Source organism: Leiobunum rupestre, chromosome 8, assembly GCF_980474605.1.
Source record: "Leiobunum rupestre chromosome 8, qqLeiRupe1.1.hap1, whole genome shotgun sequence".
Taxonomy (NCBI): Eukaryota; Metazoa; Arthropoda; class Arachnida; order Opiliones; family Sclerosomatidae; genus Leiobunum; species Leiobunum rupestre.
In genome coordinates this window covers 6,248,645-6,275,744 of record NC_143391.1, presented here as the reverse complement: position 1 = coordinate 6,275,744, position 27,100 = coordinate 6,248,645, and the positions used below count along the sequence as shown (strand labels likewise).

Here is a 27,100-nt window from a genome sequence, read left to right as displayed (position 1 = left end):
TAACAAGAGCAAGACAAAAGGGTACCACTTTTGGAAAGAAGAAAATGCAACTAGCACAAACTAACGTTAAATAAGACTTTCCACAGGTGACCTCTTACCTTATCCGCTATCAGACGTCTTCAGAGTCTTAGCGGTATTCGTAACATCTCGTTTGTTCTCTGCGCGTCGTTAAACTTTCGGATGTTTTATCGTTGTTTGGTTTTAATATTTTAGTAAAGAACGAATCAAGTTAAAATGCGTGGAAGATCAAAAGCAAAGTAAGCAAAAAAAGAAGTGTTAGTTCCAGTTACAGATTCTAGTGTAGGTGTAAGCAACAGTACCAGCTTACTTAGCTAAAGTACCCCATTAAGTTTGATTACTCACGTTGAAGACTTAGAGAAAGATAGTGTCACAGAAGAAACCGCTAATTTGTACGATTCATTGGAAAATGAAATTGTAACTTCTTTATCGGAATTTGAATATGAAAGTGAAGGGAATGAGACGGCTACTCGTTTAATCAAAAGAAAAAATGGGTTGGTCTTTGAACTTACAAGTGCTGGGAGACAACTTTCAAAAAATATTTCACATATGAAGGACATTCATTCAGCGAAAAAACAAATACCTATTCAAATTTAGTCTTGAAATGTGTGTATTGTGATAAAACTATATATGGAAATGTCGGTAACGCAACTTTTAAATTCACAAGACATCTTGAAGTAAGTTTTAAATTTTTCTGGTTAAAATTTTCAACTTAAAAATAACTTCCTCTACTTCTTATTAAATTACAGAGACTCCATGCATTTAAAATATCAAACGAGACACCTGCAAAGCCTTCAAATGTATCTAATGACATTGACAGCCCTCCAAGTTCTTTAATTTGCACTCAGCATTTCCCTAATACACTTTTAGACCTTGGTTTGGAAAACAAGGCTGTGAAAAGACCATCATAAAAAATTTCAACAAATAATGATGCTTGGATTCCAAAAAAATACTGGAGAGCAGTTTTGAATTATATAACCAACCACATCAGGAATGCCTCTAGTCTTAACAGAAAGTAACTATACCAATTTTAATAGAAATTTTTTTATTTTATTTTTATATTTTAAAAATTTTGTTAATCCCCTGCATTTCAAGAATTCATGCACGAATTGAATCCTGCTATTAATACTTGGTCTAGGAGAACAATTTCTAGAGATCTCAAGAACGCAGTGGAAAATGAAGTTGTTCCTGCAATAACCTTAGATGAAGGAACCGTACACCTTTCATGGTATTTGGACCTCACGTACAAGAGAAGGTATTATTGGTGTTAAATGCCACTTTCATTCTGGTATGCAATTATCCATTTTTTAAATAAGAACTGGAACTATTAACTATTATTTATGTTACGAACTTAGACTCTTGGGAGCTGAAATCGTTAACTTTAGGATTTAAATCTTTTGGAGAAAGACATACCGGGGAAAATATAGGAGATAAAGTTGTTCAAGTGCTAAAAGAATGGAATATTGATCCCCTAAAGGTAAAATATTGTTGTATATGTAAATATAGGGATGACGTAATTAGAGATAGAGGGCGCATGCATAAGTTAGGAGGTCTGAAGGTGAGGTGAACGGAGGATTAGGACATTCGGTATTTGGGCACCGTGCGATACAGTATGACGATTGTATAATAATTATGAATAGTGTAAATAAATTAGTTTTTATTATCTATCTAATTAGTTGTTATTGTCAATGACAAACAACGTACATAACAACTGGCGACGGGGATAATGATAAAGAAGGATAAAGACTACGTACGACGCACAACGACGTACAGGAATCGGGCCTTGGCGACGCCATGTTGAAAAACAAAAAGGAACAGCTCTTCGTAAGCCTAACCACTCAAGATGCCTACATATGGTCACTTAGATCGGTTCGATGCCAATACCGAATCATGGGTCGCATACTCCGAAAGAATGGAACAATTTTTTGCAGCTAACGATATCATAGATATCAATAAACAGAAGGCAATATTATTATCCAGCATTGGAGCAGAAACTTATGGAGTCCTGAGAAATCTGTTATTACCAGATAAGCCGGCAAATCAATCCTTTCAAGATCTAGTAAAGCTATTGAAAGATCGTTTTAATCCAATCCCTACTGAAGCAGCTCAAAGATTCAAGTTCCGTAATAGGATGAGACAAAGCAATGAAACATTAGCAGTCTACGTTGCCGAACTAAGAAAACTTGCGGAGCATTGCAACTATGGAGCGGAGTTGGATAACATGATCAGGGATATGATAGTATCAGGAATTGAAGATGAGCGAGCGCAAGTACGACTCTTAGAAGAAGACTCATTAACACTAGCCAAAGCCATGAGTATTGCTCAAGCTGTGGAAACTGCCTCGAGAGATGCACTTACCTTGAAGATATCTAATGGTCAATCCAACGGGGGAGCTACTAGAGATGTCAACGCCATATATAATACGAATAAGCGACGACATAGAGGAAGCTCATACCATCGTGGACGGGAAAACACACACAGAAATGGCAATGAGCGTATGCACCATCAGTCTGGGAACACCAAATGTATCAGATGTGAAAGGACAGATCACAATTCTAAATCATGCCCATATCTCCAATCCAAATGTCGTAAATGTCAGAAAATAGGGCATTTGGAAAGAGCTTGTTTTGGCAAGACAGTCACCAATAATAGAGGTCGTGGAAATAGTAGAACTTATCATTTACAAGAATACGACGTGTCAGAGTATATGTTGTACCATATACGGAGTACACAAGAGACTAAATGTCGAGTTAATATTGTGAAACGTGAAGAAAATATACCAGTACCTGGGCCTATTTTTGAACAGCTTACTGTTAATGGTATTGCTGTGACGATGGAAGTCGATACCGGAGCTGGATTCACACTTATATCACAAACCGAATTTAAGAAGATTCCTAACACAGCGGAAATTAAACCATGTCACATTTCTTTGACATCATATTCCGGACATGATGTAAAGATTATTGGACAAGTCATGGTCAACGTGGAATTTAAAGGACGTAAAGCCAAGCTACCTCTAATAGTATGTAAAGGCCAACGACCAACATTGTGTGGAAGACTGTGGATATATTCCGAATTACAAATCATACCATCTAAAATATCGCATATACGAAACAATGACTCAACGGTGGAAGAAATGTTAAGACGGTATGCAGAAGTATTTTCTCCAGGAATTGGCAAATTAGAAAGTTTCAAAGTTCATCTATATCGAAAACCAGACTGTCAACCAACTTTTATGAAGGCACGGAGCTTACCATATGCCACTAAAGAAAAAGTGGAAGTGGAAGTGGAAATCGATAGATTGGAACAGGAAGGAATCATTTCCAGCATACCCCATTCACAATTTGCAGCACCAATTGTCACGGTTATAAAGCCAAATGGACAAGTACGTTTATGCGGAGATTTTTCCCTTACAGCCAATAAAGCCATCGAGGTAGAGAAGTATCCTATTCCCAAAGCTGAGGATATTTTCGCCAACATGGCTGGGTGTAAAATCTTTACCAGGCTAGACATGAAGGAAGCCTATTCACAATTGGAATTGGACGATGAATCAAAGGAGCTGTTGGTGATAAACACATCAAAAGGACTTTATCGAAATAACCGTCTACCATATGGTGTGTCATCAGCTTCGGCAATATTCCAACGTTGTATGGAGACTATTCTACAAGGTATTAAAAGAGTGTCACCTTTTCAGGACGACATCCTATTGGGTGGAATAGATGTCGAGGACAATCTTAAACAATTGCAAGCCGTATTGAAGAGATTTAAAGAAGCAGGTATTAAGCTCCGTATGGAGAAATGCGCTTTTTTACAATCATCCTTGGACTTCCTCGGATACCATTTGGATGAAAATGGATTGCATCCACAAGTCTCGAAAACCAAAGCAGTTGATGAGGCTCCTCAACCAGAAAATATAGAAGACCTAAGATCATTTTTGGGGTTAGTTAACTATTACGGCAAGTTCATCCCTAATTGTGCACAATTACTGGCACCATTATACCAACTTCTATGTAAAGACGCGAAGTGGCAATGGGGTGAAGCTCAAGAAAAAGCATTCAAAGACGCTAAATCCGCTTTAACAGCATCAACATTGCTGGTACACTATAATCCAGAGTTACAACTTTATCTCGCATGTGACGCATCACCAAAAGGAGTTGGAGCGGTATTGTCTCATATTGTTAATGGTCAAGAAAAACCAATCGCTTATGCAAGTAGGACGTTAATATCGGCTGAGAAAAATTATTCTCAGATCGAGAAAGAAGCTCTCGCCATCATTTTTGGAGTGGTAAAATTCAAAGACTATTTACTTGGACGAAAATTTGTGCTAATTACGGATCATAAGCCGTTGGTAACCATCTTTTCATCATCAAAACCCATTCCTCAGACTGCAGCTGGACGACTGCAACGTTGGGCATTGTTGTTGGGTGGTTATAGCTATGAAATACAATACAAAAAGGGAGCACAACATTCCAATGCAGATATATGCAAAACGGATGGCCCAAGAAAGTACAACTTGAACTCAAGCCATACTTAAGAAGAAAATTTGACTTTGCAATTCATCAAGGAATCCTAATGGCCAGTAGCAAAGTGGTAATTCCACGAAGCTGTCAAGAGGAGGTTCTCCGGGAGTTGCATAGCTCACACCAGGGCATTGTTCAAACCAAACAATTGGCCCGTAGCAAAGTATGGTGGCCTGAACTCAATGCTAGTATTGAAAGTAGAATCAAGACATGTCACATTTGTCAACAATATGCGCCTATGCCTAAAGTACAATATTCAAGTTGGCCAAAAGAGCAACAACCATGGATCAGAACGCATATTGATTTTGCTGGTCCTGTTCACGGAAAATATCTTCTAATCCTTGTAGACTCAATGTCAAAATGGATGGAGATAGGCGTAACAAGCAATACTAGTTCAGCCGTCGTTATAGCATTCCTAAGACAGAACATGGCACGTTATGGTCTGATGGATACATTAGTAAGCGATAATGCAACCTGTTTCACGAGTGGTGATTTTCAAACGTTCATGAAGAATAATGGAGTAAAGCATGTTACCATAGCGCCTCATCATCCCGCTTCCAATGGGCAGGCAGAAAGAGCGGTGAGAATGGTTAAAACCGGACTTAAAAAGCTAAATGGAACTACAAATGCAACACTCGAAACCATATACGATGGACTTCAAAATTATCCAGAGGGTTCCTTAGAGACCAGAATAGCAAGATTCTTAATCAACTACCGGAGAACGCCTCAAGCTCAAGGAAAATCACCGGCTGAAATGTTTTTTGGAAGACCAATCAAGACTAGACTTGATATTTTTCACCCTAAAAATCTCAACACCAAAATCACAACGCAACAAGACAATAGAAGTTTCCAAACAGAACAAAACGTTTTTGCTAAAAACTTTGGAAAAGGGGAGAGTTGGATAGCAGGAGTCATCAAAAAGCGATTAGGCAATATGATGTACGAAGTTGCAAGTGATAGAGGAATTCTGAGAAAACATCAAAACCAATTACGGCGCAGGGAGGAAAATCCAAACATGTATGAAAAGAACATACCAACAGAGGAAAGAGAATCCGGTCGATTCAATATTAATCAAAGTATGAAGGTAAACCAAAATCAGGGATACAGGTCAGCCGCGACTACAATTGCACATCAAATACCACCAGTGCAGAATAGAAATAGTCAGCCTGAAATTCAGAGTGTAATTAGAGTACCAGCTATAGAACCTATAAATTCCACAACCTTGATGAGCAGTGTTAGGATAGACAATCTTGTATAGTATATTAGTACGCGAAATACCCGTATGATGGCGCGGCATGTGATAATCGGATACGGATGTAGAGAAGCTTCGGGGGAGAATAAGACACTTGTCCCACGATGCCCAAATTGTATAGATTCCCTAATAAAGTACCTTTCCAATAGTAACGTATATTTAATTATATAAACAACGACCTCAACATATGGCGACGGAGATTACCATACTACGGATGGGGATTCCTTTTTTTTAACTATTTTATCAAGAAGTCACGATTTATCACGTCAGCGAAACGTATTTTTGGACATCGTGGTGCACGACAAGGCTTACGTCACATCAGCCGCCATTTTGCCGTAGATTGGGTAGACAAAGAAACAAGGACTCAGGAAATATTTTCTAACAAGGGCATCTCCACTATCACAACGACCAATCTCGTGGGATACAATATCAAGTTATGGCGACATTTTATGGCAACTTTCCCCAATTTAACCAAGCACAAGACAAGTGGGTTATATATTATGAACGTTTGGAACAATTTTTCTTGGCTACCGATATCATAGAGCCAGCTGTCACTGCATCAAGGGACGCCGATGTTATTGCAGCAAACCGAGCTGCTATTGCTACTGTCAAAGCCAAGAAGAGGGCTACATTGGTAACAGTCTTAGGCAATGAAACCTATACCTTATTAAGAAGTTTGGTTGCACCAGAAAAACCATCCAATAAAACTTATGAGGAATTAATAGACGCATTGAATACACATTTCGAGCCTACTCCTCATGAAGTTGTTGAAAGGGACAAGTTTTACAGACGTAATAGAGAACAAGGAGAGACTATATCTTCTTATGTCGCAGCCTTGCGGAAAATGGCTGAGTTTTGTAATTTTGGTGCCACTCTCGATACAATGTTACGGGATCGCTTACTGGGAGGAGTCAACAACGACATAATCAAAAGGAAGCTCTTAGCTGAACGACAACTAGATTTCAACAAAGCTTTAGATATTGCCTTATCTGTAGAAACTGTCGATCGTGAAACTCGTGGGATGGATAATATCACCAATAAACATGATGCACTGACCGTGAATAAGATTTCACATTCTGGACGAAAACAAATTCAATTTAATCAGCCTTTATCACAGCAAAATTATTATTCGTCGCAACGTCCTTCAAGAACCCAACAAAGAGGGAATAGTCAGCCTAATCGCTATTCAAATAATCAATCATCACGAATTCCACAGCGTTCCAACTGCAATCCTCAAAGTCAAAGTAGGCAATATCAAGGAACAATAACTTCTAATCGTCCGCTCAAAGCATGCATTCGTTGCACTTCACATCAACACCCTGAATGGGAATGTTTCTATAAAGATGACATATGCTATCGTTGCAATACAAAAGGACACATATCAAGAGCATGTAGACGCAAACCTAACAACCCAGTAAATTCAAGAGCGACAACCAATAATAGAGGACATGGAACCAGACAAGGATATTCTACTATGAACCATATTGAGCAACTTGTCACTCAAACTGATGATAGTGAAACGCAAATTAAACCAGAAGAGTATCATCTTTTTCATGTGAAGGATACCATTACATCACCACCTCCTATTAAGATATCCTGTAAAGTCAATGATCAAGATTTTCTTTTTGAACTGGACACAGGGTCGGCTCACACCTTGATTTCTGACGTACATCAACAACAATTGAGAATTGGAAAACACCTTCGAGAAAATCATGCAAAGTTGACATCTTTTTCTGGACACCAAGTGTTAATCAAGGGTGAAGCTATTGTTCGGGTAACCTATAAAGAAAAGACATTACTTTTACCATTGTTGATCTATCATGGCCCTGGACCCAATCTGTTGGGAAGGCAATGGATTTTCTCCGATTTTAATATTTTGTCAACATGGGATAAGATGATCTCATATATACAATCTCCACATACACGACTTGACAGTATTTTACAAAAATATCCAGAACCATTTAATCCAGGAATGGGACCCATCAAGGGAATTGAAGTAAAACTATTTATTCGTAAAGATACTCCAGTTCCAGGATTTTATAAACCCAGAACACTGGCATACCATGTTAAAGATAAAGTGGAGAACGAACTTCAACGATTGCAGGATGAACAAATCATCACACCTATACCATACGCGGATTATGCAGCTCCAATAGTGCCAATTCAAAAAGGCAATGGTACGGTGCGAATATGTGGTGACTACAAGATCACCACAAACAAGATCATTGATACAGAAAAATATCCGCTACCGAAAGTAGATGACATTTTCGCAAGATTACACGGATGTAAAGTATTTTCCAGGCTAGATTTAAGAAATGCCTATAATCAGCTAGCACTGGATGAAGAATTGCGTAAACATGTGGTAATAAATACCACCAAGGGCTTGTATCAATACAATCGATTACCCTTCGGCATTTCATCCGCATCTGCTATATTTCAACGTTATATTGAAACTCTACTCAAGGACCACACAACTGCCATTCCATTTCAGGATGACATTATCATGGGCGGTATATCAGAGCAAGATCATCTAGACAAACTTGAGGCACTGCTTGCCAAATTTCAAGAAGACAACGTGAAACTCAATAAAGCCAAATGTCAATTTATGAAGACGTCCATAGAATTCCTGGGATATAGGCTGGATGAAACCGGAATACATCCGCTCGAGTCAAAATTAAAAGCAATACGCGATGCGCCAAATCCTACAACAGTTGATCAAGTACGCTCTTTCTTAGGACTAATTAATTATTACTCCCGCTTTATTCCCAATGCATCAACTCTTTTATCACCTTTTAATCAACTCCTTCGTAATAATGTCAAATTTCACTGGACGAAATATCATCAAGACAGTTATGACAAAGCTAAAAATGCTATACAATCTTCTAACGTTTTAATACATTTTGATCCTGGCAAAGATGTTCTCCTGGCTTGCGACGCGTCTCCTGTAGGCGTGGGCGCAGTCATTTCGCACGTGATTGATGGACTTGAGCGACCTATCTCCTTCGCGTCACGCACACTAACATCAGCCGAACAAAAATACCCGCAGATCGAGAAGGAGGCATTATCTATTGTTTTCGGGGTAACACGTTTTCGAGATTATCTGTTGGGCAAAAGATTTACTCTTGTGACTGATCACAAACCACTGGTCGTTATATTTGGCCATGATAAACCTATTCCCGCCACCGCCGCGGCTCGTTTGCAACGATGGTCACTGATATTATCTGGATATGACTATCGCATTATATATAAAAAGGGCACAAATCATGGTAATGCCGACGCACTCAGCAGATTACCACTTAACACTCCCGGTACTAACCCTCCTATACCACATGAATTAGTGTTGCTATTAAGTCAAGAATCTGCATGTCCTATCAATATTAAACAAATGGCTGATGCTACAATACAAGACAGAGTTCTTTCTCAAGTATTGCATTTTACTATGAACGGATGGCCAACCAATTCTTCAAGATTATCAGGAGAGCTACAACTATATCAGAAACGCTCCATTGACATAACAGTTGTGGACAACGTTTTGGTCATTTCCAACAAGGTGATAGTACCTGAAATATTGAGAAAAGCAATATTAATGGACTTGCATAGCACCCATCAGGGGGCACGGTCAATGAAGGAATTGGCAAGATCAAAAATATGGTGGCCAGGTTTAAATAAAGAAATAGAAGAATTGTCGCGCTTATGTCATATTTGTAGATTACACGCCCCCATGCCACCAAGACAATATTCAAATTGGCCTAAAGAGAATTCACCTTGGCAGAGAGTTCATTTGGATTTTGCTGGACCAATTGAGAACAAATACTTGTTAATAACTGTCGATTCATTTTCCAAATGGATCGAAGTTGATATTACTCAATCCACATCCACATCAGCTGTAATAGACTGTCTTCGTTCACACATTGCCAGATTTGGTATTATGCCAAAATTAGTCACGGACAACGCTACATGTTTTACAAGCGCACAATTTCAGGAATTTACTAGGGAGAATGGCATTCAGCATATAACAATATCACCTTATCATCCCGCTTCAAATGGTCAAGCTGAACGATCTGTTAGGACGATGAAGACTACTTTGAAGAAAGTCAATGGTGATACTTCTCCAGAGATTGATATTATCGATGCAGGATTTGAGAAATTTCCACATGGTACTCTACAGCAACGTATTGCCAGAATCTTACTCAATTACCGTAGAACACCCGTGAATGGCGACAGATCACCTGCGGAAATGATGTTCAACCGGAAAATTTTAACCAGATTAGATATGTTTAATCCGACTGTGACGCAATTCCGCCAATCTGATAATAGAGCCACGCAAGACGTACGTTTCACAACTAATTCCAACGTTTACATTCGTAATTATGGAAAAGGAAATAAATGGATTCCTGGTCGGATAATTAAACATTTAGGTACTATTATGTACGAGGTACAGACCAAAGACGGAATATATAAAAAACATCGCAATCAAATTAGATTTTATTCTTCCGCATCAAGTACTTTATTTCGAAATAAGAATACTACAGGAGCGAGCCAACCCATAACAACATCACATAAACCAACGCTTCCTGCCACTCCAGTATTAGCCTTCAAACCACACATCACCAGACATGCTGTTGTTCCTGCTCAAAGACAGATGTTAGCATCACCACGGCCACATTCACCATCCGCGCAGAATTTACAATCATTGACACCGCACCGGAGGCCAATATCAGAACAGCTCATGCCACTACCATCACGTACTATTCAACAGAGACTCGATTTCTTACCACAGCCAGGCACTGTCCAACAATCCCTGGCGGTTCCTCCATCTCAACCTAGTCAACTTTCCATTCCGATCTCAGAACCACTACTTAGACGTTCATCACGACCACCGAAACCTCGTCGTATCATGGACATTTAATTTTTTTTCTATATGTGTTACTTTTAAAAAAAAAAAAAGGAAAGTGATGTTAGGATAGACAATCTTGTATAGTATATTAGTACGCGAAATACCCGTATGATGGCGCGGCATGTGATAATCGGATACGGATGTAGAGAAGCTTCGGGGGAGAATAAGACACTTGTCCCACGATGCCCAAATTGTATAGATTCCCTAATAAAGTACCTTTCCAATAGTAACGTATATTTAATTATATAAACAACGACCTCAACAAGCAGCAAGCAGCAAACTCGAACAGAATCATCTTGTCAAAACTACGACCAGAGTCATAAAAAGTCAACTCAACTACAGCAGGAACATCCAGTCAACACGCACCAGAATCTTCAAGAGTCAATAATAGAGACGAGTCAACAACTAGTTCCACTCGACCATTCTCAACCACCATGTAGTGTCAATCTAGATCAACCAGTTCCAGCAGCCTCTCAAACTACCAGTCTTGCTAACGCTGATGTTAACGAATCAAGAGTACGCTGTCCCCAGTCAAAAATAATTGTTCGGAAAGACTTTATTAAATCACCAACTTCAAATAATCCCAGAACTGCAGTGAGAAGATCAGTTAGACAGCGCAAACCAGTGAAAAGACTTTCCTTGTAAATAATTGAACATTAAGTGACGATTTCTAAAAGACTCTAGCTTTTATCTTAAAGGGAGAGTGATGTTGTATATGTAAATATAGGGATGACGTAATTAGAGATAGAGGGCGCATGCATAAGTTAGGAGGTCTGAAGGTGAGGTGAACGGAGGATTAGGACATTCGGTATTTGGGCACCGTGCGATACAGTATGACGATTGTATAATAATTATGAATAGTGTAAATAAATTAGTTTTTATTATCTATCTAATTAGTTGTTATTGTCAATGACAAACAACGTACATAACAAATATATTTATACTTAATTTTATCAATGGAAATTACCATTTTTCTTTTTCTTTTTTCAGGTTGGCAAAGTCATGGCGGATAACGCTTCTAATATTACTTCAGCTTTTAACATTGTGGAAGAAATAGGCTTTGATTGGACTGCAGTTAAACAAAGAAAAAATGAACCAACAGATGACCTTGAAATGTCTAAAGATGATTCGGATGAGGAAATACTATATGGAGATGGATTGAAAGATTCTTACAGTAAGCGAATTTTATTGATCCATTTGAATGTAAACTCATTCAATATCTGGATTTTTCTTACTAGGTGAGTTAGGTCTTCCCGAAGAGGAATTGGCAATGATTGCTATGAATTGGGATCAAGTACGATGCCTAGCTCATACTTTACAGTTAACAGTCAAGGACGGTTTGAACCAAGATGGAAACGATACTAAGCTGATTGAATATTCCACCACAATCATCATTTTTTTCAGAAAAAACTATTATACAGGCCAATTGGTTGCTAAAACAGGTAAAGATTAGGCATGTGCGAGCACTCGATTTTGGTCGAGTACTCGTTCGAGTTTCGAGTATTCTTTTCACGAGGAAATTTTGGAACCAGTGTTATCGAAAAATTATTTTATTTTGTTTACTTTGAGTAAATAAGTCTCAATGAAAGAATTTTGATAGTGTAGAGAATCGAGTACTTCAAAGTAAGACTAAATTTTCGAGCACTCGAAACCTAAACCTAAATCATTGAGTACTCTAAACCTCCTTTTAAGTTAAGCCTAATTACTCGAAAACTAGCAATAAAATTGAAACTCGACTCGAAACTCAAAATTAAAAATTTTTAAACTCTAACTTGACTCGAAAACCAAAAATCCGGACTTACACATGCCTAGTATAGATTTAAAAGTGGTTTGCGTTACTAGATGGAATTCAACTTTGCATGCATTGGAAAGATTGAATGAAGTAAATTATTCTTATAATTTTTTAAATATCTAATAATTTAATTAATTTTCTTTCACAGGATAAAATGTTTTCTCAAGCTCAACAAATGCCTTTGAAGGCGTACAATGAAGACAAGGAAACGATCCGAGGGGTAACCCACCGATTTTGCTTAAACTTGGTGAATTAGTAGACCTTAACGTAACTTAAAAATTCCCAAAGTGAAAAGTTACGTTGGGCTTTTGTTTTGCCATGGCAACCGAAAACGTTTTTGACAACACCAAATCCAAATTTCTCTATGTGATTTACCATGGGAAAAAAACAAAGAAATTTCAAAAAATTAATATTTCAAAAAATATTTAAATTGGGAAACTTTTTGTATTTTTGGGTGAATTAGAGGTGGGCAAAAATTGTGAGCGAATTCTGAAATGAACGCTCAGACCTTTTTAATTTGAGTGATCAAGTAAGCTAGTGCTCAATACTGGCGATGCTATTTTCTCTCTCTTAAACTGAACCAGCTCAGGCCGAAAGCCGTGAAATTCTCTCAGTCACTGATCGTTCACGGTGCGTTGAGCGAAATCGGCTGATCGACACGCTAGCCTGCTCAATTTGAAGCGCCACATCCTTCAGCGGTGGGATAATTCGTTCACTAGAAAGCGTTGACGGCGGGCTGAGTGAGATCGTGCCGAGAGAAGCGGCAGTTTTTTAACATCGGAATTTCTCAACCCACTGAGCGACGGTATAGTCTTTCTTCTGGAATTCGCTCACAGCGCGGTGAGAAAATATTATACAAATAATATTTTATCGACGATTTTTTTTATTCAATGTACTTTTTTATGAAATAATTTATAAGAAATGAAACTTTTTTCTCACAGCACTTTGAGCGAATTCCGGGAAACAGTCTACCCCGTCGTTCAGTGGGATGAGAAATTCCAATGTTAAAAAACTAGTGCTTCTCTCGGCGCGATCTCACTCAGCCCGCCGTCAGCGCTTTCTAGTGAACGAATTATCTCGCCGCTAGGGGAAGCGGTGCTTAAAATTGAGCAGGCCAGCGCCTCGATCGGCCAATCTCGCTCACTGCGCCGTAAAAAATCACTGACTGAGCGAACTAATCGGCGATCACCCTGAGCTGGCTCAATTTCTCTTTCTCGCTTAAGAAGAGCAACCGACCTTCGTATTTGAAGTGCTCACTCGTTTCGAGAGGATTTTCAAAAATGAACGCTCACAATGTTTGCCCTCTGGGGTGAATTGGTACACCCAAAAATAGTCTCTCTTACCCAAAAATACAAAAATTTTCCCAATTTACATATTTTTTGAAATTTTTTTTGTGAAATATGTGATTTTCCCATGTTAAATCAAATAGAGAAATTTGGATTTGGTGTTGTCAAAAACCTTTTCGGTTGCCATGGCAAAACGAAAGCCCAGCGGAACTTTTCCCTTTGGGAATTTTGAAGTTACGTTAAACAAAATCGGTGGGTTACACCTTGGGTCGTCTCCTTGGCTGCGTTCAACAACTATCAACAGAGAAAAACCGTTGAGTTATCGTTGAGTTCTTTTAATCACAAAAATCTAAAAGTTGTTGTACAATTTTATGGTTCGCTGACTTAACGAACAAAATATCGTCTGCTGCCCCTCCTTTAACTTTGTCAAATGACGTCATGACACCGATGAGCAACGGCAAAACCATCTTGCTCAGCCGATGTTTCTGCTGAGTCTCCGATGATCAACGTGACGTCAAAACCGGAAGTAAAAAAACCGCTGACCGTTGAGATCAGCGCTGAGCTTTTTGTTGTTGAACGCAGCCCTTGTAAGTCGACTTATTTTGGTTTCCAGAAGGTAGAATAGCCTGGTTTGAAGCCTGACTGCAGTCTATATAATGGTGGTTATTTGTCTGGAAAAAAATGTGTTTGTACAAGCTGCAAACAAGAAATGCTCTATTGGATTAGAGACAAGGTAGTAAGTAAGAGTTGGGTTAGACCCAATCTAGCACTTCGACCATTGTGCAGGCCCAGCCTTTTAAAGATGGGAAAGCAGAGTCTCTGAAACTAAGCGCACGATTTGCTTCGGCGGGAAAGATCGCTCGTTTCCAGCCTATGCATACCAAGATGCTCAAACCTTTGAGCCGCATAAGAATCAATGAGACGAAGTTTCCTCCTCTGCACATAGGACTCTCACTGATATCAATCAGATGCAGATGTCTATTAAGCTGGCAGTAACGTAAAACCACCCTGATACTACTCTTAGGGAGCGAGAGCAACTCAAATGCTCTTTTCTTAGAAGGCTATCTCATTGCCATGATGCCCCTTATGACCAGGCACCCTATATAGATGAACCCTATTATGGGTGCCCAGTTCTGAAAGGAGATCCAGACAGCTAAGAATGAGCTTAGAAGTATTACTAAACTGATTAAGAGCCTTAAGGGCAGCCTGACTGTTTTGCCCCGATACTTCTTCTTAAGACAGAAGTCAACACAGAAGCAGATGGCTGAAATCTCAGTCTAACAACGCCAAGGCTCTCAGAGAAGCCAAACTTCTTAGTCTGACAATAAATTCCAGCACCCACCCCTGAGTGAGTCTTGGAGCCATCCGTGATCCAAACAATTTCACCCTTGGTTCCAAAAACTTGGAAAGGCAAGGTAACACCGAAACTTGTATAAATATTCCCATGCTTGTTTGATTCAGTAGGAAATTTTCAGAATACTAGGTAACAGGTTGAAAGTCAAATATTTTTCTAGATTCGCCTTGGTTTATACTGTGCTGGAACTCTTCTGATTCTATTTTTGTTTCTGTCATTCCAAAGAATTTGCTGAATTCCTTGGCAATTTCTTTGGGAGTGGTTAAGATATTTCCTCGTGATTCTATTGTAATTATACTAGGGGTACACTGATAAGGGTATAGCTGATATATCAGCTATATCGGTGGTACTATCGGACGATATATTGTCCAATATTAACAAAGTTATCCATCATAACTTTAGTGTATGTGATAAAATCTTTGTAAACGACAGCTCAATACACTTTCATACCATTTTATCCGAATGTTTCTTTTAATTTTACCAGAAGTAAATGAACCAAAGTTATCAAAATATCACCAAGAATCGGAAGGCGTTTTCCTTATGAAAATGATGAGAAAATCGAGTCAAAAAAAGCTAATTTCCATCTCCGTCTTTTAAAGCGATAAATTGCACTTGAGAATTGTGGGTATAGCTATTTCTATGTATAAAAAATGGTTTCATAAAACAAAAACCTTTTTTTTTTTGGCGTAGGAGCGTGCAAAACTTTAAATTCGAGGTCAAAATGTAACTTCATAAGGAAAACACCTCCAACATGGGGAGTATAGCAGTCTGATAACTTCGGTTCATTTACTTCTGATTTTACGTGATACATATTTTCTATCTTAAAGCTGTCTAAAAAAAGGTATGATCTAGCTTCTGAAGTGGTGCGGCTAATCCAATAAAATATGATCATTAGTTAATAGAGAATTTTCTAAATATATTTTTCTAATACCGGTATCGGCCAATATTCACAGATTCCGATATTAGAAAAATAGGCCAATATATCGGTGTATCTCAAATTTGTCTTTTTAGCCTTTAAAAAAGGCTTTAGAGTTTTCCAGACATCACTTGTTCCATTATTTCCAACATGGATATTATTTTGAAAGTATTTTCACTTATCTCTTCGGATTTTCTCCGTCACTTGATTCCTATAGGCTTTGAATTGAGCCTCAAATTATCTTTGACCTAGAATTCTACTTTTCCTGCGATAGACATCTCGTAAGTGCATTAAATGTTGGACTTCTCTACTTAGCCATGGTGGGTTAGATGCATTTATTTTTCTACTCACAAAAGGTGCATGTATATTCAAGGTATTTTTTATTATGGAGTTAAGTGTAATGACTCTGTTGTCAGCGTCTTTGATGTCTGGTTAAGATTGACTTGCATGTCTTTAACAAAAGACTGCCACTGCTTTCCTGTAATCTCAGACTTTCACAAGCTTTTTCCCAATTTTCGGGATATTCCTTTTAGAAGTACATACATTTAGGTTGTGTTCTGAAATCCCCAATGGAACGTTAATTAATTTCTTTATTCTTGAGTGTATGTTAGTATAAATATGATCAATTAGAGAACTAGTTTTCTTCTTGATTCTGGTTGCATCTGATATCAACTGGTGAAACTCATATGTAGCTGACTTCAAGCTACGTGTATGCGAGAGTTGTGAGTCTATGGTTCCAAGTAGGTTTGAGTTGAAATGTCCAAGATATATAATTTCATTACTTCCCAGTTCATCTACCAATATTTGAAGTTGAAATTTAAAATCTAATTGACAACTTGGAGGATGATAGCAAATTTCAATGACTAAACGTTTACAGTTTTTTTCATGGAGTTGGTTAAATTCTTGAAGTTGAAGCCAGAAATCCTATACAGTACTAATGAGTATAAGTCGCATGAAGACTTGGCCCTCGAATACCTTAAATCAATATTGACTTCACAATAAAATATTTGAGTTTGAACTTGAGCTCCTAAAGATCGCAACCGGTCAACTATTGGATTTTCTGGCTTAAATATCGAGTTATGATGATTGGTTTTGCCCCCGAAATAATTGTAGTTTATGCAAATAATTTGATTTCGTCCAGTCAAACCCATCTATAGCCAAAATTATACCAGTTTACCCAAATAGTTAAATTTATCTAATATTTCTTATTTTAACCGACTGTTATTCGAATTTACCCAAATAATATAATTAGTTTGAGAAATTGGTTTTGGAAAATTCATTTTTCTTCAGAGGTTCCTGAGCTTTTGACCAAGTCCTTTGACACAATAGTGAAAGCCACCCATTCCTTATTTCTTTCGTTGGTGTTGGAATTTTTCTATTCCAAAGTCTTAGTTCTTTTATTTTTCCCAATATTTTTTAAAATTTTAATAAAAATTATTTCCTCATGAAATAGTTAAACTTTAAGCATAAAGATATAATAATTTATTTTGGTTTCTAAAAGTTACTCAACAGATCCAAATTTGGAAATAAAAATTACTGCTAGCTTGTCAACAAATAAGGTATTTCAAATTCCCGCCAAATCGTTCAATATTGTAGATTTTCCTAAATGTGAAATAAGCCCTAAATTCTCTTAGCTTAGCATTCATAAACGAAATTGTAAAGGGCATTGGTGAAGTAGTTCAATTTATATACAAATAAAAGCATTTAATCGTCAAATTAAGTTTGAGCGCGATCCTATAATTTGAATTGTTGGCGGGAAGTTTAATTTGTTTTAAAACTAGGATTAACGAGTGAAATTGGCTAATTTTTAGCTATTTATCTAAATTACACTCAAACCTAAGTTAAAATCGAAAAAAACTCTGCAATATTTTTAAAAATTTGAAGAAACATTAAATTGTCAATCGATTTGCCCCTTATCCAGTTTCCAGCATTCAGAGGAAAGTAGTCTGTGTTGTTAAAAATTAGACTAAACCCGAACTCGTATTTTGAACTTCTAAAAACGACAGAAGTCTTATAAACGTTTTACAAATAAATCTGTTGGATCCTCCAAAAATATTTTTTTTTTCCGTTTTAGGCTTTTAACCAGATTTTTAAAATTTCAGTAATAGTTTCATTTCAAACAATTAAACAATGTGATTTATTTAGTTTTACATTCAATATTATTGATTTTAAAAAAGTTTTAACTTTTGAATTATTTTTATGTATTTAATCTTATTCGTTGCTTATTTTTTAACTAAATAATGTGATTATATTAGGAAAATTTAAAAGTTTAGATTATTATACCAAATTTGTTACCTGAAGCTAAATGCAACCAATTACGATGGTACTTTAATCCTTTGGTAGTTATAGTAAATAAGGAGTTGGTGGACTTAGAATTGTTCAAGATTTGTGGATGAAAATAAGCGACACATGATTTTTAAAGAAGTAAGAAAATGATAGGGGTATGTAGCCAGAATCATCGTAAATGGCATATAATTAAACGGCCCTATGTATTTAATTACTGGACCCTATATTGTTTATTTGATTGCATTTACTGACACTTTCCTAAAAAGTAAAATATGCTTGATAAATTATAAATTTACCCCATAAAATACTGATGTCAAAAACTATTTAATTGAAGTAACTTCTTAAAAATAAATAATCATTAGTCCACTAAAAGAGCCGTGTTGCTTTTGGCTTTGTGTGTCATCACATTGAATAGCTGCTTGCATAGGGAGTGAAGACATTCAAATAATACAAAAGTCTCATAGAAAATTTCTTTTTAATTTTGAAGAACAATCCCACACAGTAACCAAGCTGTTTTTGGAACACAAAAAGTTATCTATAATTACGAAACTTACACTAGTATTTGTAATTTATTCAAATATCTATTTAACCTTTTAACTGGAATTCCATTAATCATTTTTTATCTTGTTCAAATGTACTCATATTTTAATAAAATATTAATAAAGTGTCTTCTTTATGTTTAAATTGACCAAAAAAAGGAAACAAAATTTGTAAAGGCAAACATTTATTACATATGTACAAAAATAAGTGTTACCAACATTAAAAACCTCTCATTTCAAAGATGATTTGAAGTATAACTATGCTTTAATAAGTACTGCTAGAAAGACTCTTTGAGATTTCAGTGCTAGTGGATATTTTCTTTTCTTGCAACTTTATTTTTGAATTAGAAATAATCAAATTAATATTTACAAGTAATGTTTTCGAAAATTTTAAATGCCATTAGCCACTTATTCAAAAACTAGGTTTGATTTCACAGATTATTAAAGTGTTTTTATTTTACTAAGTCCTGCCAAATCAAAACCACTTTCATTGTAACTGTGCCAACCTAACTAAAGAAGTAAGTGTTACCACTCTCGCCACGTGGAGGCTGCATTTAAGGAGAGCAAAAAGAAAAAACCCACATTAAATTAATAATTTAATTAATTAGGATAAAAATCCCTACTATACTAAAATTAGTACAGTAGGGATTTTTTAGTAAGCCTAAATAAATTAATATCTTCAGGGGACGGACTTTTTTAATATTAAAATTAGATAAGTATGAACAGCTTGGTGTTTGGGGAAGAAATCAGTTGTTTTTATCCATAACCAAAAATTATAAATAATAAACTTATATTTTTGCATATTAAATCATTTTATAACCTCGAATAATGTCCCTAAATAAACAGTTAACTGAAATTTATATTTATAAAAACTTTTGGCGGTAAAAAGTTCCTCTTAAAACAGGGAATTTTCATGCTAAAATAAATTAGTATATTATGTTAGACAATAAATATTCTTTACCAGTTAAAATTAGTTATAAGTTGGAAGCCACGGGGACGAGACCAGATGCAGGCTTGCGAGAAGCCACAGGGACGAGACCAGGGGCAGGCGCTAGCAAAGCAAGAATAGCCAGTGATGACCTGGACAAAAGAAGAGGAAAATCACTCTCAAGAAAAGAAAAACCAAGGGATGGCTCCAAAACCTTCCCGGAGGAATGTTTCTTGGCCAGAAAGGAATTCCCAAAAGCAGGAGAAGAGGATAGCTTTGAAGACTCCCCAGAGGAAGCCTTCTCAGCTGGGAAAAAATCCCCTAGCACTAAAGCCCGGAGGAGGAGCCACCAAAGCCCAAGGAGAGGGGAAAGATGGAACAAAAGGTGCCGCAAACGCAAATGGCCCAGAAGGAGCCTGGGGGCCGGGCAAGCAACGCAGGGTGGGATTTCAAAGAATTGGTCCAGAAACTGCTGGACGCATTTACCGAAAAGTGATATTTATCCGTGGGTGTCGGACAAATTTCGCTATCGTCACTTAATGTTGCCAATACCGCTGGCATGACCCTTCCATTACAAGTAGGGAGCCATTGGTAAGGGAAACATCAATACAATCCCCGATGCCCTGCGAGCCAATGGAGCGAAGTTGGAAACTTCGGCTTGTCCCAAAAGAGAGCGAAGCAATGGTGCTATGAACACATTTCTCACTGTCAGAATGCCATGCCACAGAATCTTCACCATTACAGTAGAGATTCACAACCGCTGCATTGAACACAACACCAGTTTTACCCTCAGCAAATTTCTTCAGTGAGAGAAGAACCGGTGGCCAGCACGAGTCAGCTTCATGCACCACTCTCCCGTAGGAATTGGAGTAAGAACCCCTATACGCTACTCAACGGGGAACAGCAAGGGGTCAAAGAAAAATCCCTCTGAAACTCTTTAGACAAAGAGCTAAAGAACCCCGATGCCTCATCTTGTTCCAATGCTTCAGGCTCCCAATACACAAAAAGGGCTACCGCCAGAAGGAACCTTTAGAGGATTTCTTCCAGGAGCCAAGCATTGAGGTGCAACACGGGGGCCGAAGATTGGACGAGATTAAGACATCTTACTAAAATATTGCCCAAAAATTACTCAAACTACAAAACTCACCGAATTCACAGTACTAAAACGAACCAAATCTCCGGATCAGACCAAGGAAATCTATAAAGGAAATAAGGAAACTTAAAAACTCATAAATAGCTGGACTCATGGCAACTACTTACCTGATTTATGCCATGATCTAAAAACCAAAGAAAATAATTTCAATAATCAAGTGAAAACACTTTACACATAGCTATTACTTATCTGATATAGGTCAGAGGCAAGTCAGTCTCCTCCATGCTACCTTGGATTAATAATATGACTACTGGATATAGCACTGTAGCTTCGTTAAGGCATTCGCTTGCGTCGCTCAATATTCGTAAATGTCGGTGGGTAAGTCGCGGGTGGGTTGACATTTTGTAGGGGGGATGTTAAATTTACGAGGGGAAATAGTGGGACAAGTTCTTCGGCGCTCCCGCGCTCTGGCGGAATTTAGATGATAACGGTATCAGATTTGAAATTTAGCTCTGTGTAGTCTAGGCTCGGATGCAAGATTTTATGAACTATTTCTTTAATTAAATGGTATGCTAATTGATGTACAATGGGAAGAATTAAACATTGTGCATACCCAAAATGTAATAGTGACTCCAGATACGCGCATAAACCACATATGTTGGGAATAAAATTTTTACCATTTCCAAAAACAAAGAGAAGACCTGAAGCTTGTAGGAAATGGTTAAATTGGCTAAAAGAAGTAAGAATAGATTTTAAATTTGAAAACATATCAAGAGAAACGTACTTGTGTTCTAAACATTTCGTGGGTCAAAATGGCCCAACTCCACAATATCCAGATCCAGTACATTGCCAAGTAAGTATTGCATTAATCGTTTTTCATTTATACATATTAACTAATGGTTGTTAATACTTTTATATTATAGAATATCACGAATGCAACCTTTGTTCTTGAGGAAAACACTATTTCGGACAAAAGCATTCGAAATGAAATGCAATACGAGGTTCCTGACCAAAGAATTACAGATGAAATGGAATGTGAATTAACAAATGCACAACATCTAGATAAAGTTCATTGTTTAGTAAGTATTAATTGAAGGGTTTTAATCTATATATAGTAACTGATGGTTGTTAATTACTTATAGGGTGTTAGGAATGTAGATTCAAGTTTCCAACCTAAACCTGTTTCACTTGGTCTTCAGGAAACCACCAATTCAGAGCAAAGAATTCCATTTGAAATAGAATGTGAACTGAACAATGCACAACATCCAGATAAAGTTCATTGTTTAGTAAGTATTAAATGAAGGGTTTTAATCTATAAATAGTAACTGATGGTTGTTAATTACTTATTATAGGGTGTCAGGAATGTAGATTCAAGTTTCCAACCTACACCTGTTTCAATTGGTCTTCAGGAAACCACCAATTCAGAGCAAAGAATTCCATTTGAAATAGAATGTGAACTGAACAATGCACAACATCCAGATAAAGTTCATTGTTTAGTAAGTATTAAATGAAGGGTTTTAATCTATAAATAGTAACTGATGGTTGTTAATTACTTATTATAGGGTGTCAGGAATGTAGATTCAAGTTTCCAACCTACACCTGTTTCAATTGGTCTTCAGGAAACCACCAATTCAGAGCAAAGATTTCCAGATGAAATGGGAAATAAATTCGAATCAACTTTTATTGAGGACATTCAAACTGTTTTGGACACAACCCATGAAGTTCAAACATTAGAGAGCTGTAATAGTTCTATCGCAGGTGAAGTGATGTTTGAAATCGGAAATAATAGTCAAGAAGCAGTGTCTATTGTGACAAGGTTCAGACATTTTTTTAACAGTGAAGAATGGTTCAAAATGCAAGCGTACTCAAAATGGCTTTCAAACTATTCACCTTCCTATGCCAATGAACTTGAACTGTTCAGGCTCAACAGGGAAACTAAAAGAATCGAAATAGTTCTTACTATAAATACCGATTTTCAATTTAAAGCATCAGTTTTAGGTAAAAGTTTGCATATGCACAATATGTTGAATGTTCCACAGAATATTGATAGTGGAGATGAGCTACGCGACTTCTTATCCAACTTAAATCAATTAAAAGTGTGTAGCGGAATTGTGGAAGAAGAGCTAGTAACTTTGTTAAAAGAAAGATCCCGTGGAAATTTCTGTTTGGATTCTGGGGCTATTCATGATGTTATGTGTATCAGGTTGTCCAATAAAAAAACCTGCGTCTTTTGCTTAAAGTTGCGGAGCTATTCTTTAAAAACCAAGGCATTAAATGAGAATCAAAAAAATAAGAAATATAAATCTATGTCAAAGAAAGAGTTAATTGAATTGCTCAAAGCCTCGAAGATAAAGGAAGATCTTTCAAGAAGAAAAGTGAAACGCCTAAAGAAAAAAATAAAGAAATATATCACCTTAGAAGGAACAAGAATTGATGAGGACGATGACTCTTGCATTCAATCAATTTTAGAAGCGTCCCTATCAAAAACAGAAGATCATTCTTTCGCAACACTATTTCTCAGGACCCAACTAAAAATAAATAAGCAAATGGATAAACGTGGTAGAAGATGGCACCCTCTGGTTATCAAATGGTGTTTGTATCAATACCACAAATCTCCAACTGCCTACAGAAGCTTAGCTGATTCGAAAATTCTTCAACTTCCGTCTTACAGTACACTTTTCAGACACACTCCTAAAGATAAAAGAACTCTCGGATTTTCAGATGTAGTTTTAAACAAAATGAAGGAGGATATTAAACCTGAAACTCTTGAGCCTCATAAACGATATTTCAGTCTTCTACTAGATGAAATAAAGGTCAAGGAAGAACTCATTTGCAAAACAACTACCGGCGATATTGTAGGATATACGCATCTAAATGATGCAAGAAACAATATTAACAACATTGATTCCAAAGCTTATGCAGACAAAAGAGTGGCAAGTCATGTATTAATGTTGATGCTCCGTGGCACTACAAGCCACATAAAGTACCCTTTCGCCCATTTTGCCACGAACACCCTAACAGGTGATGACTTGAATTCCATCATTTGGGAAGCCGTTGAAAAACTAGAGGCACTTGGCTTTCAAATCCTTTCTGTGATTGGGGATGGCGCAGCTACCAATCGCAAGTTTTTCAACATGAATCTGAATGTAACTGATGAAATTCCCCACTACTGCACTAATCCCTATAGTTTGGATGAGAAGCGCCCAATTTTTTTCCTGTTCGATACACCTCACTTACTAAAAACAACAAGAAATTGCTTGCATTCAAGCTATGTAGGCTCAACTGTACGACTGATGTATAAAAATGGGCAAAATATAACTTTTTGCCCTGTGAGCCAGCTCTACAAACAAGAAATGCTGAGTCCAGGAAATTTAAGGAAGGCACATAAATTAACAGCTGACCACATATTTTTAAACTCCTACAGCAAAATGAAAGTGAGATACGCCTCTCAAGTTTTAAGCGCCTCTGTTGCGAATGCCATTGATTTGGTATTTCCGGAAGATATAGAAAAAAACAGAGAAACTGTTAAATTTATCAGGTTGTTCGACAAATGGTTTGATATTCTAAATACTAGAAACTTTAATGAGGCATACCATAAACGGAAGGTGAACAAGAGGCCATTCTCCACAATAAACGATTCACGGCTAAAGGTAACAGTTCAAAATATTTTAAACTAAAATTTCTCACTAAAGTAAAATTTGTTTTTTACATGTTAGTGGTTAGAAAAAGATTTTCTACAATATTTGGATGATTGGGAACAAGATGTGGAGCAACGACCTGGTGATTACGGAGTAGAGGAAAGGAAAAAGATGATGTTATCTTCCGAAACACTTTCAGGGTTGAGACAAACTAGTACGTACTGTTGTAAGACATAAAAATACATTTGTTGATTAAATTAAAAATGAATCTTTCTGTAACAGCTAAAGCCATCATTGGGATTGTCAAATTTCTTTTGAAGAAAGGTGCCAAATTCGTGCTCACCGCGAACTTCAACCAAGACCCACTCGAGCTGGAATTTTCTAGGCAGCGAGGGGCCAATGGGTCTAATGACAATCCGACAGTCGATACAGTTGGCAACAACCGGGAAACTCTCTGGATGTTAAAGAATTACAAAATACCTTGCCATAACACCTCTGGAAACACATCTGTAGACTCTGTGGAAGAATTATTTCAATAATTCTCTTTTCGTAACTTTTCCAAAAGACCAATTGAGTCAGTGGAAGGAATTGAGGGTTAAAATCATTTAATTTACATTTAAAAAAAGTTAAAATCATTTAATTTACATTTAACACAGACATTTATTTACTGAATCCTGTTGACATTTGCATAAGTTGTTTTCGTTGTCTATCCTTTGAGTTAGCCTTGGATTTGCTAGCTTTAATTCTAGCTTTTGATTTAAAGTCATCTTTTAATTTTTTTAAATGCCCATTTGCAATTGTGTTTGTGAAATTTTGGACACAATGGTTAAAGATTCTTCTTCTTTCAATTTCTGGGACATGATCATCAAAAAAACTGTTCCACTTTGCCACTATTTCATTATTTTGTAGAATTTCTTCTTTGGATTTTGCAACCCTATTTTCAATGGCAATTTTTCCATAAAATTTACCCATGTGTTTGTACATTTGTACGAAAAAATTGAAGGCTTCATTTGTTGGATAAAACAATCCACCCCTATCTTGAGCCTCGATCCATACTTTTAATACTTCAGCAATGTTTTCTTTTGTAGTTGTAAGCTTTCTAACAACCTGCAACCCAAACTCGGATTTTCGTGCAATGGCTCTTAACACAGCTCCTACAACGTACATTAAAGTATCGTTTGATTCTTCAACTGGAATAGATGTGTCAATAGGCACATTTTTCTTCTTCGCTGAACCCATTTCTATAATTCTTCTAATTAGTGAATTGATTGCCCAAATCTTTTCTTGTGACGTAATGTCTTGAAAACCCTACCAAAAGAAACTATTTATTAAGGAATGGATCCAGTGATAATTAACAAATATGACTTACTGCAGTGTGCTGCAAAGATTTCATAATTTTTTCAGCTGTCTTTGAATTTTTGATTAAACAATTCATTTTAAGGGCGATTTTATCCTCTGGAGTTGTAGTTAAAATTTGCCTTATGCAGCCTTTCACTTCGTTTAAATCCCTGTAATTTAAACTTACAAGCCATTCGCAGGCTTTCTTGGCACCAGATGTAAATTCCAATTTAGAATTTCTGAATGAATGTTGTACTTCAACAAAAATTCCCCCGAACTCAGCATCATATTCATTTGCTAAATGTAAATATTTTTATTCAATTAAAAAGAATTATCACAGGCATTGAAATATTGAATACATACGTTCAATCATACAGCTTCTAATTATTTTTTTATTATTTTTTGCCTTCTTACAAGGTGGTGGTTCCACTGGCTTTTGAGGACTGCTATAGTTAAATATATATAATATATATATATATATTAACTACCTAAATTTTGCAAAAAGGGATTTTAATCTTACTTTGTTATTGTTCCCAGTGGCTTGCGTTGATTCTTCCCTTTTGAAGAGCAAATGCCACTATCAATATCCTTAATAATTATTTCGATTTCTTTGTCACCAAGTATTTCATCATCGCTTCCTTCGGTTTCAGTATGAGCATCTAGACAAAAAAACAACATCAGTGTATATCTCTTTACTTGCAATTCCAAATTTTGAAAATACCTGATGAAAATCCATTATAACGAGCGTCAATTTCAAGTGGTTTGTCATGCTGTTTCTGCCCACTTTCATACTCACTGTCATCTAAATAACCAGAAGTTAATTTATGGTTAAATTATCAACATACAATACACTTCACGTACCTGATGATATTGCATGATTTCCTTCAATTGTTTCATCATATTCATCTAATTTATTATATAATAAAAGTTTGAAACTAATAAAATGTAGTTAAATAGATAATCTTACCAGAAGATTCAGAACTAGAAGAAATAACTTCAGGTTCGGAAATTCCCAACTCCTGATATGTGTTCCAATAACAACTCATTGAAAAAGAAAGAAAGAAAGAAGACAGTAAAAAGAATTCGTTAATTCCCTTTTCATTCATATGAGACCTAAAAGAGGAGATTATTAATTGATGAATAAAAAAAAACAATTAGTAAAAGCAACTTACCAAACCAATATGTTTTCCTACTCTAGAAATCTATTCGCCCGAGTAGAAAAAAACAATAGTTAGCCTAAAAA

The 27,100-nt window shown here is 36.6% G+C and overlaps 4 protein-coding genes and 2 long non-coding RNA genes across 13 annotated transcripts; 5 read left to right on the top strand and 1 right to left on the bottom strand.

The window, feature by feature from the left end:
• The first annotated feature begins 253 nt into the window (after positions 1 to 253).
• LOC149932246 (uncharacterized) lies at positions 254 to 11,540 on the top strand. Of its 3 annotated transcripts, none has more exons than XR_016472865.1 (5): positions 254 to 695; positions 768 to 1,033; positions 1,157 to 1,306; positions 1,374 to 1,495; positions 10,957 to 11,540. It is a non-coding gene; the product is annotated as an uncharacterized LOC149932246 (long non-coding RNA). The 3 variants fall into 3 exon arrangements; XR_016472866.1 differs by having other exon boundaries at positions 1,114 to 1,273; XR_016472864.1 differs by having other exon boundaries at positions 1,114 to 1,306.
• Positions 3,000 to 10,917, top strand: LOC149932247 (uncharacterized). The gene is made up of 3 exons (XM_090156440.1): positions 3,000 to 4,434; positions 4,497 to 5,614; positions 6,177 to 10,917. The coding sequence occupies exons 1-3, from the start codon at positions 3,155 to 3,157 to the stop codon at positions 10,697 to 10,699; spliced, it is 6,921 nt and encodes a 2,306-aa protein (XP_090012566.1). The 5' UTR covers positions 3,000 to 3,154; the 3' UTR covers positions 10,700 to 10,917.
• Positions 11,541 to 11,681: 141 nt separating the features above from the next.
• On the top strand, positions 11,682 to 15,981 carry LOC149932244 (uncharacterized). 6 transcript variants are annotated; one of them, XR_016472886.1, is made up of 6 exons: positions 11,682 to 11,861; positions 11,926 to 12,129; positions 12,530 to 12,569; positions 12,628 to 12,699; positions 15,604 to 15,740; positions 15,810 to 15,981. XR_016472886.1 is itself a non-coding variant. In XM_090156236.1 (4 exons), the coding sequence occupies exons 1-3, from the start codon at positions 11,690 to 11,692 to the stop codon at positions 12,562 to 12,564; spliced, it is 411 nt and encodes a 136-aa protein (XP_090012362.1). In that variant the 5' UTR covers positions 11,682 to 11,689; the 3' UTR covers positions 12,565 to 12,569; positions 12,628 to 13,173. The 6 variants fall into 6 exon arrangements, 2 of the variants coding, with proteins under 2 accessions (XP_090012362.1, XP_090012363.1); XR_016472885.1 differs by having other exon boundaries at positions 15,604 to 15,981; XR_016472887.1 differs by lacking the exons at positions 15,604 to 15,740; positions 15,810 to 15,981 and adding an exon at positions 13,421 to 13,847.
• LOC149932245 (uncharacterized) lies at positions 13,920 to 15,336 on the top strand. The gene is made up of 3 exons (XR_016472955.1): positions 13,920 to 14,291; positions 14,379 to 15,180; positions 15,280 to 15,336. It is a non-coding gene; the product is annotated as an uncharacterized LOC149932245 (long non-coding RNA).
• A 5,214-nt stretch (positions 15,982 to 21,195) lies between the features above and the next one.
• On the top strand, positions 21,196 to 23,096 carry LOC149932243 (uncharacterized). Its single transcript, XM_090157087.1, has 6 exons — positions 21,196 to 21,734; positions 21,805 to 21,960; positions 22,024 to 22,167; positions 22,234 to 22,377; positions 22,444 to 23,007; positions 23,085 to 23,096. The coding sequence occupies exons 1-6, from the start codon at positions 21,468 to 21,470 to the stop codon at positions 23,094 to 23,096; spliced, it is 1,287 nt and encodes a 428-aa protein (XP_090013213.1). The 5' UTR covers positions 21,196 to 21,467.
• Positions 23,097 to 25,093: 1,997 nt separating this feature from the next.
• On the bottom strand, positions 25,094 to 27,042 carry LOC149932242 (uncharacterized). Its single transcript, XM_090156333.1, has 8 exons — positions 27,030 to 27,042; positions 26,825 to 26,970; positions 26,719 to 26,763; positions 26,579 to 26,659; positions 26,378 to 26,516; positions 26,221 to 26,303; positions 25,889 to 26,154; positions 25,094 to 25,827 (listed from the first exon to the last, which is right to left on the bottom strand). The coding sequence occupies exons 2-8, from the start codon at positions 26,961 to 26,963 to the stop codon at positions 25,180 to 25,182; spliced, it is 1,401 nt and encodes a 466-aa protein (XP_090012459.1). The 5' UTR covers positions 26,964 to 26,970; positions 27,030 to 27,042; the 3' UTR covers positions 25,094 to 25,179.
• Between the last annotated feature and the right edge of the window lie 58 nt (positions 27,043 to 27,100).